Below are 13,926 nucleotides of genomic sequence, written 5' to 3' on the forward strand. Positions count from 1 at the left end.
TACAATGAAACCTGTTATCCTGGTCACCTTGACTGACTGACCCTGGGTCTTAAGTAGCCTGTTTTTCTGAGCATCTGTTACAGTACTATGTAAAAAAAAATCTGTAAAGTGAAGATGCTTTCAGAATAATGAAATTAAGTTTCTAATATTTTTTTAAAAATGCGATAAAGAGCAGTAAACTAATCGATATTTGGCCTGACCATCCTTTACCTTTAAAACTGCATCAATTGTCTTAGGTACACTGTCGTGCAGTTTTATCAGAAGATCAACTGGTAGGTTGTTCCAAGCATTTTGGAGAACTTGCCACAGTTCTTCTGCAGACTTTGGCTGGCTTGTTTGCTTGTCTCTCTAGGTAATCCTAGACAGCCTCGATGATGTTGAGAGCAGGGCTCTGTGGAGGTCGTAGGATCTGAAACCATATATTAAAAAAAAATCTCTGGTGCCAAAGACTTTTGTACTTACTCTACATAAATATGACTTTGTATGTCAGATGTAAAGAGCCAATTGCTGCTCCAGACAAAGGGGTGAATGAAGCCTATAAGTTACAGCAATAAATTTGTGCTCTCTGTTTCTGCTTTAATTTTATTGCTTAAATTCTGGCAACATGCCATGAATTTCCTCAGGAACCAAAAGAAAGTTGGTTGATCCCTGTCTTGTTTCCCAAGGTTGGAAGATTTAGCATGGGAATTGCTGTCATGTGCAGTAGAGTCATGGAAGGCACCTTGGGTCAGGAGCCTCAAAGTCCCTAATTAAAAGGTGAATCTTCAGTCACTCCAACATCTTAAAAATTAATAATGAAAGGAGAGACTCCTTTCTCAAAAAGTGGGCTGATTTCCATAGTATAGTACTGGACACCAAGCATGCAGAATAGTTTCTTGACTGCCTTGTCTACAGGGCTGACAAGGCATCTTGCTGAGCATGCAGAGTAATTTCAGACTGAAAGTCATGGGATAAGTGCAAGATATATTTTAGATAAAATATATAATTATACATGCAATCAATTTTCTTTAAAATGTGTATTGCTGTGCATTTAGTCATTACTTAATATAATCCCTGCTAGAGTGCAGAATCATTCTAGCAGGGATCGTATTAAGTAATAACTAAATGCACAGTATCTTTTCTAGTATTGATACTGAAAGACAATTGCTGATTCGAAACTTTCCTGAAGCTGTCTACATTATTTATTCTTAATGTAGTTAGGGATAATTCCACTAGTTAATGTAGCCTGGATTGGGGTGGTGCTTTAAATATGTCAAATAGATTATTTGAGTGCATTATTTTATGTTAATAATAGCTGCCTTTAGTGGTTAGAGATATGTCAATGAAGATGGAGGAAAAAATCATTCTGGCTTCTTCTCTCTTCCTTTCCAATCCTGATAAAGGGTCTTGGCCCGAAATCTTGACTGTTTATCCCTTTCCATAGATGCTGTCCGACCTGCTGAGTTCGTCCAGCATTTTGTATGTGTTACTCTGGAGATCCAAAGTTGGTTTCTAAAAACAAAAATATAATGTATCAGTTGGAACTCTTCATGGATGATGAACCTAAACTGTTGTTATTGCCTCTATTATAATTCACCAGCACTTTTTTCCCAATATTGTCAGCTTTTATTTCAGATTGCCATTCTTAGAGGCTTTCAAATTCTCTCACTTGTTTTGACAACAATCATGCATGGATTTAGGCAATAGTCTAACTGTCCTGTAGGGATGTATGTCAGTGTTGTAACTTGTACTGTTGTGTGCGAGTTATGCATCTGCTGGTGCCACCGTCGTCTCAGAGTCAGACGGCTCACCTCCAGCTATAAAAATGGAGCACTGACCCTAAATTGACATGTCACTCCAATTCTGATGAGGTATAGCATTGTCAAGAGTGCCATGGGTGAGGAATTAAATCAAAGTCCCATCAGGTGATATAAATAATCTCACAGCACTATTTTCAAAAGTAGGAGCGTTTTCCCAGATATTCTCAAACCTGCTTTCTATTTGTAATACATTCAGCCCATTGAATCTGTACTGGTCTCTGAGTAATCCCATTCACCAACCTTTCCCTCCATCCTGTTCTCTCCCTCATATTCGCCAATTCTCCTTCCAATCATCTATATTGGATGGAGTTTACAGTCAACAATTAACCAACTTCCCTGCTTGTCTTTGGGAGCATCTGGGGGAAGCCCATGTGATCATTGGGAGAACATGTAAACTTCTAGGCAGCACCAAAGGTCAATATTAAATCCAGGTCATTACAGCTCTGAGACAACAGCACTACCAGGTGCACCACTGCACCAAAGCTGCAGAAGCAGATTAACACTTATTAACGCATTGTTCTTGTAGGAAATTACAGTGTGCAAATTGGTTGTAGCATTTCCTGCATTACACATGACTGCACTGAAGAAATAGTCTGCGTAAAAAGTTATGAAGGAGATGTGTGAGGAATTCTTTAAGTGCTAGTCTGTCCGTTGTTTTTAAACTATTTGAAGCTCTGTTGCCCAGGGTACTGCTGTGTGTGTGCAGTCACATTTAACAGTAGTTTCAACATTCCAAACGTTTGGCATCTTACATCGATGTGAGCAGTTTGGATCACAGCAGGACATTGCAATCATAATTACCTGAAGCTACCTGAGAATTGGTTTTTAAGGTCTGTCTTCAACAGAACATGTTCTGTTCCTCTACCGTGCTGATTGATATCAGTACATTTAAGGGCAGTGGAGTATTCATTTATTTGTGCAGATATCAAGGCATAAACTTGTACTCAGCGGCCACTTAATTAGATACACATTTACACCTGCTCTTTAATGCAAGTACTAATCAGCCAATCATGTGGCAGCAACTCGATGCATAAAACCATACAGATATGGTCAAGAGGTTCATTTGCTCAGAATAAACATCAGAGTGGAGAAGGAATGTGATCTAAGTGACTTTGACCTTGGAATGGTTGTTGGTGCCAGACAGGGTGGTTTGAGTATCTCAGAAACAGCTGATTGCCTAGGATTTTCTCACTTATTGGTCTCTAGAATTTACAGAGCATGTTGCGAGAAACAAAACACATTCAATGAGCGGCAGTTCTGTGGGCGAAAACTCTTTGTTAATGAGAGAGGTCAGAGGAGAATAGCCAGACTAGTTCAATGGCGACAGTAACTCAAATAACCACACATTACACCAGTGGTGTGCAAAAGAACATCTCTGAATGCATAACATGTCGAACCTTGAAAGGGATGGTCTACAGCAGGAAAAGACCTCACTGGCTTCCACTCCTGTACTTAATAAGGTGGCCAGTGAGTGTATATCTGCATTTTTCATTTAATTGGCCTCCATGTGGGCCACTAGGTGGCAGACTCTACAATGTTCACATGTTCCATTGCAGTGAGTCAGAACAGGATTGTACTTCTATCTGCCTCATCATTAAGCTACAGTAATGATAACTACAGGTATTTGCTCTGTTTCCTGCCGTCTACTGACTACTGGACTATTCTCAGAAAGCACAATATCAGGAGGTCTTTGAATCTAAGTTAATTTTCTATACGTTGAGCTTCTCCTTGACTGTCAGGAGAAGTTTAGTTATGGCTTGGTAATTTCTGGCTTTGACACCCTCACTCAGCAAATAGATCATTGTTCGTGCAATTTGCAGTCACACTCCTGATAAATTATCCATTTAAATCAGAAAATCTTTTTTTTTGTAATTTCCCACTTTTTCCCTGTCCAAATCATAGATCTTATCCTGTAAAAGATTCACAACTACTGATCCTTCGAATCTCTCCCCCTCTGAAAACCTGATAATCAGCTTGGTTCTTTTACTGAAGTTCTTTCCCCTTTCCCTTCGAAACAGCTGTTACCTCCCCAGTTCAAACAAAGATCTCTCTAACCATGCTCCATCTATGCCCCCTCTCCCTTACCTAACGGCTTTGTTACTTCCTAGTGCACAGGCTTCTGGTCAGAAGCTTGCTGCCCCAAACTCTTTGTTATCTTTCTCAAGTCACCAGAAAACTCTGAAGCATTACTGAAAATAACATTCCTTCCAATGTGACACACAGTTCCCTTTGAGCCAACTTGACTGTTAAATGGTGTTCGCCTTATGTTGTCTTCCATCAACCCTTCCTCATCGTTGAGCTCCAAGGGATTTATCTCTAAATGGTTGCATTCTAACTTAACAAAGGAACTTCATCATGTCTGCCCTCTTCTTTATGTTACCATCTATGGGATATCTCCGCTGCAGCCTGTAGTAATGGAGGTTTAACCGTGATATTGATGTTTGGATTCCGGTAGGGAGTCATGATCCAACGTAGCTAGTGTACAGTTAGCTACTAAACCATTAGAAAGAAGTATTTTAAACCATTGAAAGTAAATACATTCTTTGAGTTTCAGTAGGAGTCCAAGAAAAGATACATCATGTTGTATTAATAAGCGGTAATTTAATGTACAGTGATTGAACAGAAACTACAGCAGGAACTCAAATTTCATCAAGCATTTGACACCAACCCGGTGTAGAAGTTTATATAAAGGGAACAGTTTTAATGTTATTTTCTACTCAGATTAATAGTGCACAGAACTGCAGTTCTGCTTTGTTTCTTCATTCAGGCCAAAACCCAACCCACTGGTGAATCTCCCAGCCCAAATGCCATCTATAAATTTGGTGATGACTACTGTCGTTGGTAGAATATCAGATGGCGATGAGGAGGCAGGCATATACGAGAGTGAGGTAGATCAGCTAGTTGAGTGTCATTGCAACAACAATCTTGTGCACAAAACCAAGGGATTGATGATGGACTTCAGGAAGGGGAAGTCGGGAAAATGCACACTCGTCCTCATGGAGGAGTTAGTGGTGGAAAGGGGGAACAACTTCAAGTTTCTGAACGTCAGGAATGCAGAGGATCTATCCAGGCCCCATGGCCTGATCCAATCATGAAGAAGGCATGTTGGCAGCTCTATTTCATTAGGAGTTTGAGGAGATTTGGTTTGTCACCAAGGGCTCTTGCAAATTTCCACCGGTGTATGGTGGAGGGCAGTCTGACTGGTTGTATCACAAACTGGTATGGAGGCTCCAATTGACAGGGTGGAAAGATGTTGCAGGCGGTTGTTCGCCCAGCTCCATCATGGGTGTGACTCAGGCCACCTTTAAGGACATTTTCATGAGTCACTGCCTCGAAAAGGCAGCAACTATCATTTAGAACCCTCATTTTGTTGAACTGGAAGGAAATCAATCCTCCTACTACATTCCAATGGTTTTCTCAAACTATATTAAGTTTATTTAGAAAAAATTAGAAGTGATATTTTTGACCCTTCAGTTAAATTTGAAGAAACTTGGAAACCTTTTATACAACATTTTCATATGATGTAATCTGACATTTCTGAATCTTTTTTTTAAACTTAAACTATATGAATAGAGGAGCGAAGTTGACGACATAACTGAATGTGTCTGATTCAAGATATTGGTCTAGCCCTGTTCTGTTCTGGGTTTTTTTGGGTTTTATTTTCTTTTTCTTTTGGGGATTTTTCTTTGTTTATATATATTTTTTCTTTTTTTTTATGACTAATTTCATTATGAGTTTGGAAGTCTATTATACCTAAGTTACTTAAAATCCTTTTTGTATATGCTGATTAAGATTATTCCAATCTCTTTGTACCAACTTTGTTATTGAGTTTATAATTTTGAAAATTAATAAAAAGATTTAAAAAGAAAAGAAAGAACCCTCACCAAGCCTTCCTGTTACTACCATTGGGAAGGAGGTACAAGAGCTTGCAGTTATTTACTCAGTGATTTCAGAACCACTTCTCCCTCTTCCATGATGAGAATTCTGAACAGTCCATGAGCCCCTGGGCACTATTTCAGTTTTCCTTTTTTTATTTTGTTATTTATAGTAATTTTGTCTTTGCGCTGTTCTGCTTCCACAAAACAACTTCATGCCATGCACCTCAGTGATAATTAACGTGATTCTGATTCTGCTAACGCTGACCTGAGACAAGCTAAAATGTGTACTCATTCTTTAATGTCACATTTCAGCTCCCCTTTGAAGATAAAAACATGTGAAGAATATAGCTTAAATGTGCCAAGAGGTGTAAAGCACCCCAGAAGACAATGAGTATCAGTAAATACAAGAGATTCTGCAGATGCTAGAGATCTTGGGCAAAACGCACAATGTGGTATTAGATTCTTCCTCCTTCCACCCCTTACCTCTTCCACCTATCACCTCCCAGCTTCTCACTTCATTTCCCCTTTTCCTACCCACCCACCTTTCCCCTCACGAGGTTTCACCTATCACCTGCCTGGAATCCTTTCCCTCACCTCACCTTTTTATTCTGGCTTCTTCCCCCTTCTTTTCCAGTCCTGATGAAGGATCTCAGCCTGAAGCATCGACTGTTTATTCCTCTCCATAGACACTGCCTGACCTGCTGAGTTCCTGCAGTATTTTGTGTGTGTAATGAGTATCTAGGCCTCTTTGAAGTCTTTGTAAAGCCAATAATCAGATACCACAATTATCTCCAAATAGAATTTTAAATCTGTTCTTGGCATCAAAACAAATGAGAAACTGAATTTTTTCAGTTTTTTTGTGCTAATAATTTTTTTCAGATTCTAATTGGAATTATGTCCACATGTGTCAGAAGTAGTTCGATTATAAAAATCTATTCTCATCGATGTTTTTAAAAATGAATAGGACTGATTGTTAGATTGCTTTGTGATGTAAAAAAAGATGATAATTTGAGAAAATTCTCCACTTCTGTGATGGCTGTGTCCTTGACTTAGGAACACGCTATAACTCAATTTAGATTCATTCTAGAGAAAATAGTGGAAAGCTTTTCCTCATATTAAAGATACTTAAAACTCAGAGGACATAAGTTTAGGTGGAAGAGGTGCTGAGTTCCTGCAGGATTTTTTATGTGTTGTAATGTGTATCTAGACTTCTTTGAAGGGTGAGGGGTTCGAAGTTAGAAGTTTTTCAGCCTGATGGAGTGATGGAGACAATGACTCTCACACATTTTAATAAAGATCTCAGGAAACACATCAATTGCCAAAGCATAGAAGGCTAATGACCAAGTGCTGATACATAGGATTAACATAGATGTGCCCCTTAATGGTTTGGCATGGACGTGATGGGCTGCAGATCTTGTTTCTGTGGTGTATACCTCTATGATTTCTTCCAGTATGAATACAAACAAGGCTAAAGTATAACCTATAGTACTACTGTACTGTACACACACAAACTCACTCGGCAATGAATTGAGTTGATCAACTGTTCTCACCCAGCACAATGAAATACATCACAAACAGTCTGACTAGAATATTCAGTGGATCCAGAAAACTTGGTCGGTTTTCCTACAATGCATTTGCAAACAATTTGCCTATTGGTGAAGCAGGTCTTGGGGATTATTGGACCCAAAGTAAATAATTGAGTGAATACAAACTAAATTGGGCTTGTTACCAGTGACCTTCAATTTCATCCAGCCAAGAAGTTAATTCATGAAAAACAGATCTGAGGTTAAAATGAAGTTATAGCTATTCCCATCAAAATGGTACAGTACAAGAAAATATTATTTCAGATTGTTTTAGAAACAATATTTTGTAAATGTTACTTTTACACCCTCATCAAAATTATTCACATGATGCAAAATGGCAATACGGAATTTTGGCAGTGGACTGAAGAAAGACCCATAGAGAGCAATGCAAATGTTACAAGTGTAAAAGCTTCCTTTAAATATAAACACAAGAAATTCTGCAAATACTGGAAATCCAAAGCAAAACAAAATACTAGAGGAATTCAGCAGGCCAAGCAGCATTCATGGAAATGAATAAACAATGGACATTTCAGACCGAGACCCTTCTTCAGGACTGTAAAAGGAAGGGGGGAGATGCCAGAATAAAATGGTGGGAGAGTGGAAAGAGGATAATTAGAAGGTGATGGGTGAAGCCAGACGGGTGGGAGAGGTATGGAGCTGGAGAGAAAAGAATCTGATAGGAGAATGAACCATAGGTGAAAGGGAAGGAGGAGGGTTGCCAGGGTGAGGTGATATGAAGGTGTGAAGAGGTAAGAGGCTAGAGAGGGGAATACAGGAAGAGGGGAGGGGCAGGGAAAAATTATTTACCAGAAGGCAAAATCGATATTCATGCTGTCAATTGGAGGTTACCCAGACAGAATGTAAGGTGTTTCTCCTCAAACCTGAGGATGGTCTCATCATAGCACAGCAGACAGACATGTTGGAATGCAAACTAAGATGCTTGGCCACTGGGTAGTTCTGATTTTGGCGGATGGAGCAGAGGTTGACGAAATCGCCTCCCAATTTTACGACGGGTCTCACCACTGCAGAGGAGGCTGCATCAGGAGCACTGGATGCAATAGACGACCCCTGCAGATTTGCTGGAAGGACTGATTGAAGCCCTGAATGCAGGTGAGGGAGGAGGTGAATGGGCTGGTGTAGCACATTGGCTACTTGCAGGGATAAGTGTCGGGTGGGAGAGAGAGGCCACCTCTTTAAACTCCAAAGCTATGTTCAAAAAAGATTTATTTTTATTTGGTGATAACATTCATTGGTCTATTGCATAAAGATATATAAAGTTTCTCCAGTCAACCTTGCATTTCAGAGTTAGTCCTTGCAACACTTGAGATGGATTAGTACGAAAAGTTTTGGTATCACTATGGACTCGGGGAAAAATTATTGGAGATAGATGGTTTTAACCGTGATTAAAGCCTCTTTGGTAATGTACTGTTAGCGAGAGAAATCTTATTTTAAGTTTTACCTGATATCCATCTTCAGTAAAAGAAAGTTCAGGCATGTTCCATTCTGAAAGAGGAATGTGTATTTCTCTACACAAGTATTGAAAATGAGTATGAATGCGCCTCCCTCCACTACCTTGTGTTTTCATTTGCAGCCTATTTTCTCACTTCCAAAGAAATTAGTTTAGCTTTAATGGCTATATCAGAATGGATTTCAAACTAAAAGCAGAAACAACTTGTAGGTAGCAAATGCTTGGCTATTTCTCCCCCTCCAGAGAGATTTGTACCCTCATCACTGACATCAGTAAACTTGACATTTGCTGCTGCTGGTTAAACTTCTGCCTTTTGCATAATTTAGCTTTAGTAAATATGATCAAAAAAAGTCTCTAAAACCAGGTGCGCCTCTGCACTTTGATTGCAAATCCTTTCACAACAAGTCCAGCCTATCTTCAGCTGTGTTGCATGCCAATTGGATTGCATCAGCTTGTCTAATTTTTCTTGTGAATGTGTATAGAATTTATTGATATGAATTTGACTAGAAAATCTTTGAAACAAAATCCCTTAAAATAACATGCGTTAGTGTCTTTAGTTGTAAAGAAACTTGGATGGGCATGGGGTCGGGGTGGGGGGTTGCCACAGCAATGCTGGATGGAATCAGTTCTAAATAAAACTAAATGCCAAAGTGGTAAATGTACCTGTTGATGATAAAACTCTTTGAAGCTAAATGTGGCCTGAGACTGTTAATGATGGTAGTAATAATAATAGAACTCTGAGAATGTTAATAAGCAAAACATTTGAGGGGTACTGGCTTAACTGTTTAGATTGATGTCATGGAAATCTGCAAGGATATTTTGTGATTAAGATGAAATTCTAGGTGAATACTTTATCCAAAATTGTACATGACATAGAGGAGGTCGGTTCTGAAAGGATTACTGGGCATTTCCCATTCACAGCTTGGTATTGTTTTTTTACTGGATCAGTTATTAGCAGAAAGATTGTAGCTGGTACTGAGTTCTAAGTCACTGATGATTGATGTCCATGCTGACGAATTGATGATTAGGTAGCTCATTTTCATAAATTATTACAATCAGTTTGGATACATCATATCTATGTTTTACCCATAACTGTGGAATAAGTAGCTAAAGGATGATAAAATAATTTCCATGAGTCATAATGCAACTATCTGCAACCAAATTTCAAAAGGTCCAATTTGCAATTTACAAATGTTTCATTATATTAGCTGAGTATCTTTGAGGCTAATGGGCATGTATGACACTATCTAACTATGCCTTGAATTTAAATCATAAATTTGATGAATTTTCCTGGAAGGTTATATTATGTGAAAGCTACAGTCTCATCAAAACAATGAGAGAACACTTGGCTAATTCCAAATAGATACTCAAATAATAACACTCCTCGACAGAATGGATCCAAAAAGTGTCTTAGAATCTCCATCGCTGAATATCAATTGAAGATCCATGTGCTTGTTGAACAGTGCTGAGTTATGTTGCTTGAGCCTTTGGAAGCTGCTGTCAGAAGGTAGTACTAAATATCTCACCATATAATTACATTGGTAAAATAAGACAAGTGTTCATTCCTTTTGAAAATGACATGACAAGTCCATTTGTTTTTACTGAATCTTTTGAATATTACTTCTTAGTGCATGATTTTCTACAGAAATCATAGCTGATTGCTATAAGTAGGTATTAAATGTCCATTTGTTGAAGTTAGTTCACCATCTCAAACTTTAGTTAGATTAACTCTAAATAAAGCAGGGGTTCCCAACCTTTTTTTATGCTATAGGCCCCTACCCATTAACTGAGGGATCCCCTGGAGTAAAATGTTGACAACAAACTCCACTATTTTATAATGAGAGTTGCAAATCTGTTGACTTTATTAAAATGCCTTGGTTTACTGGTTTAACCAGGACTTGCAAATGGAAAAATAACTTTAGAGAGTAAGGCAGAATAACCGTGACGGCTGTAGTGTAATCATATATCATAAAGTTCCAGAAGAATGGAGGGTGGTTAACACAGATCCATAGTCCAAGAAGAGCTGCAAGGACAGGCCAGTGAACCTGACTTTAATTGCAGGGAAGTTACTGGAGGGAATTCTGAGAGACAACATCTACTTCTTAATACTGGCTATCCCCCATTTCCCCCCCTCAGTCCTGATGTAGTGTCTCAACATGAAATGGCAACAGTTCCTTTCCTCCCCAGAGAAACTGCTCAGTCCACAAAAGGAAAGGTCTGTGATCAGATGAGTCGAGTTTAAGTGATAGTGACAGTGCCAGGTAAATGGTATAGAGACTGGTAAATAATAAAAGGTTTGTCTGGAGTGGGGGGAGGAAATAGGAGGTGATGATAAAATCTGAAATTACCAGAAGTAACACTAAATTAAAGAAAACATTTTAAATTAGATGTTCCAAACATGTAACTACTTTGTTAAAGTAAATTGAACAACCATTTCAGTGGGATTAGTGGCTGAGCATGGAAAAATTGTTTTATCAATTTCACTCATCCAGTGTACACATTAAATGAATAATAATTTCATTCACTACATCTCAGCAAGTCCTTAATCCTGCAGAAAGTACCTATACAGAAAGAGTATTTTTGTTTTTACTTAAACTTTATCTATTTCTTGGTCTGTCGGCTACAATATGTAATCTCTGCAACATTTCCAAACTCTTCAATGCAAAAATTTCTTTGAAATGCCTTCATTTTTTGTGTAATACAATTTTTTTCCTCTAATTATAAAATGAGTTATTTTATAATTGTTTTGCCAGTTGTTTATGTTCCTTTATTACATTATGATTTACTGTTTTATTCACTCCTCCCACCCTTCACTACATGTAATGGTGGGCAATCATCAGGATGTCAATGCTGGTCAGAAGAACCCCAACATGCTCACGGTAGGAGCAATTGTAACTAGTTATCGTGGTGATGTTATTGTGATTTCTAGTCATTAATGTGTGTCTTGGCTTCCCACCCTTTGTCATGTGGTGTAATTGTTTCTAGGTGTCTTTAAATTTTTTGCTGGTTGCAAGATATCTGAATACCGAACACAGGCTTGCATGAAATTCATTGATAAATTGGTTTTGTTAAATGCTGAGAATGACTGACTGCATTGACTAATAGCACAATGTCCAGCTGCAGAGGATAATAATGGTCAGGGGACTAATTAAAACAGGAGTAGTTAATATCTTAATCAGCTTGAGACCCCACTTCCTGATTTGAATCTAGTTGTAACCACACTGTAGTTTAATAGACACATCAGATCTCTTTTAAATTTGTTTTCAAAATGTTGCTTTTTCTGCTTCAGAGTGCAAACTATAATTTTAAATTTAGCAAACTGTTCATTAAAATTCATTCCTGTGATTTGCAGTACTGTTGACGTTAACTCATAAGAAAGTTGTGTTCTTTAAATTCAATTGAATATGGTGTTATAGCTGAGAAATAGTCATTCTGTCATCTGGCCTGCCTTGAGTGCAGTGGTTCTTCAGCAGAGCTGTCCAATTGGATCTTCACCCTTTTAATATTTCCTTTTGTGAAAGGGAATTGAGTCAGTCAAGCAGTGCTTTCATAGACTGATATAACTCACTGAAAATGAAATGATTTCTCACATTGTCTCAATACCATTTCCTCTCCTTTACCAACCTTTTTTTTTAATCATTGGAGATATTTATTTCTGAAAAGCCATTTGCATTTTGAACACCTACTGGATGCCCTCATAATCATTTTTACGGAGAGCGCAATACCAATTTCTCCAGTATCTGTAGAAAAGGCCCTTTTCCCTGATTTAATTATCTCCGCTTGCATTTTTACTCATAATTATCTAAATGTTAACTGTGTCAATAATCCCACATGCATTGTTAACAACCCTGACAACTATTCCTGCATCCTCTTTTGAAACTCGCCATTTAGTTATAGAGCTTGTAGTAAATGTAACTTTGTGATGTGTGCTTGAAGTAGTATGACAAACATAACCATGCACAGTGCAGTTAAAGTGGAATAAACAAGATATATTTTCTTTAGCAATGATCCAGGTGCCTTAGTGATTCATATTTTTAGCTTTACATGCAATTAGAATAAAACTACACATCCGTTATAAAGTGTCTAAAAGGTTGACACCGTCAGGTCAAAGTCACTGAGCATAGTGAATGTTTGCATGATACAGTATGTGAGACGATTGATAGTACAGATAATGAAGACATACACTTTGGCTAGGATTAGCATGATTCTTCTGGACAAGAGTTACAGATCCAACCAACATCGTTAGTATTTGCGTACACTAGGATTAAGTACAAGTTTAATTATTCAACCATGTATGAATACTCGTATATACTGCCAAACAAAACAGGGTTACTCTGGGGCTAAGGTGCAAAACACAGTGACAACAAACATACACAGCACAAGGCACATATAGCACATATGTAAGATATATAAGATAGCAAGTGCATATAAGATAGCCATAAAATACAGTCATACAAAAAAAAAGAGTCCAAGCCATGTTGTTGAGTCCATGAATGTTGCAGCACTCTAGTCGAACAAAATATAACTTGTCTTCTGCTGATCGAACACTGGGGGGCAGCACCAACTTCGGCATGGACGCTGTGCCACACTGCCTTCCCCAGGCGGCTGCAGATAGGTGACACTGCGACTTGAAGCCTAGTCCTTGCTACGACCGAAGCCATGCAGCTCCCCCGCCGTTCACCAATAAACTAATAAATTGGACTTGCAACATTGCACACTACTAATGTCCAACAGGATCTTGCAATCACAAGAAAAGCAACTAAGATGATCACTCTCTGTTAGGGTGCAACCTCACAACCTCCCTCACACACCAACTCCTCTTCGTCACAGGCAGCGTCATGGTCCACACCAAATCCAGCTCCTTCTGTTTCTCTTACCAATGAGCAACGAGCAACTCACTGATGGTGTAAACCTGCAGTACTTTAAGTTCTTAATGTCCAGCAGGATCTTGCGATAATAACAAATGTCTAAAAAAGACAATAACACCTTTGCTTGACCGCACAGAAGCTGCTGCATCTGACCACACCGCCATCTTACTGGAATTAGAGACCTCAATGGACCCAGCATTACAGCAGTCACAATGAAAACAGTGTTGCAGTTATTGAGTTAAATTGTGTGGCCATTAAATATACAATAAAATAATTGGAAACTATGCTTTAGCTGTTTTGGTGAGAACAGCATCAAAGAGTAGAGGACAT

General features: G+C 38.5%; 1 protein-coding gene across 3 annotated transcripts in view; it reads left to right on the top strand.

Annotated features, from left to right (window-relative positions):
• slc24a2 (solute carrier family 24 member 2) overlaps positions 1–13,926 on the top strand; it is a 259,466-nt gene that overhangs the window by 161,590 nt on the left and 83,950 nt on the right. For 2 of the 3 annotated variants that reach the window (XM_063069018.1, XM_063069019.1), the window contains exon 3: positions 11,569–11,607. The exons of the other annotated variant lie outside the window; for it this stretch is intronic. In XM_063069018.1, coding sequence (XP_062925088.1) covers positions 11,569–11,607 — 39 coding nt within the window. The remainder of the gene's footprint in view (positions 1–11,568; positions 11,608–13,926) is intronic. 3 annotated transcript variants of the gene reach the window in all.

This window comes from Mobula hypostoma, chromosome 16 (assembly GCF_963921235.1).
Source record: "Mobula hypostoma chromosome 16, sMobHyp1.1, whole genome shotgun sequence".
In the NCBI taxonomy this organism is placed as follows: domain Eukaryota; kingdom Metazoa; phylum Chordata; class Chondrichthyes; order Myliobatiformes; family Myliobatidae; genus Mobula; species Mobula hypostoma.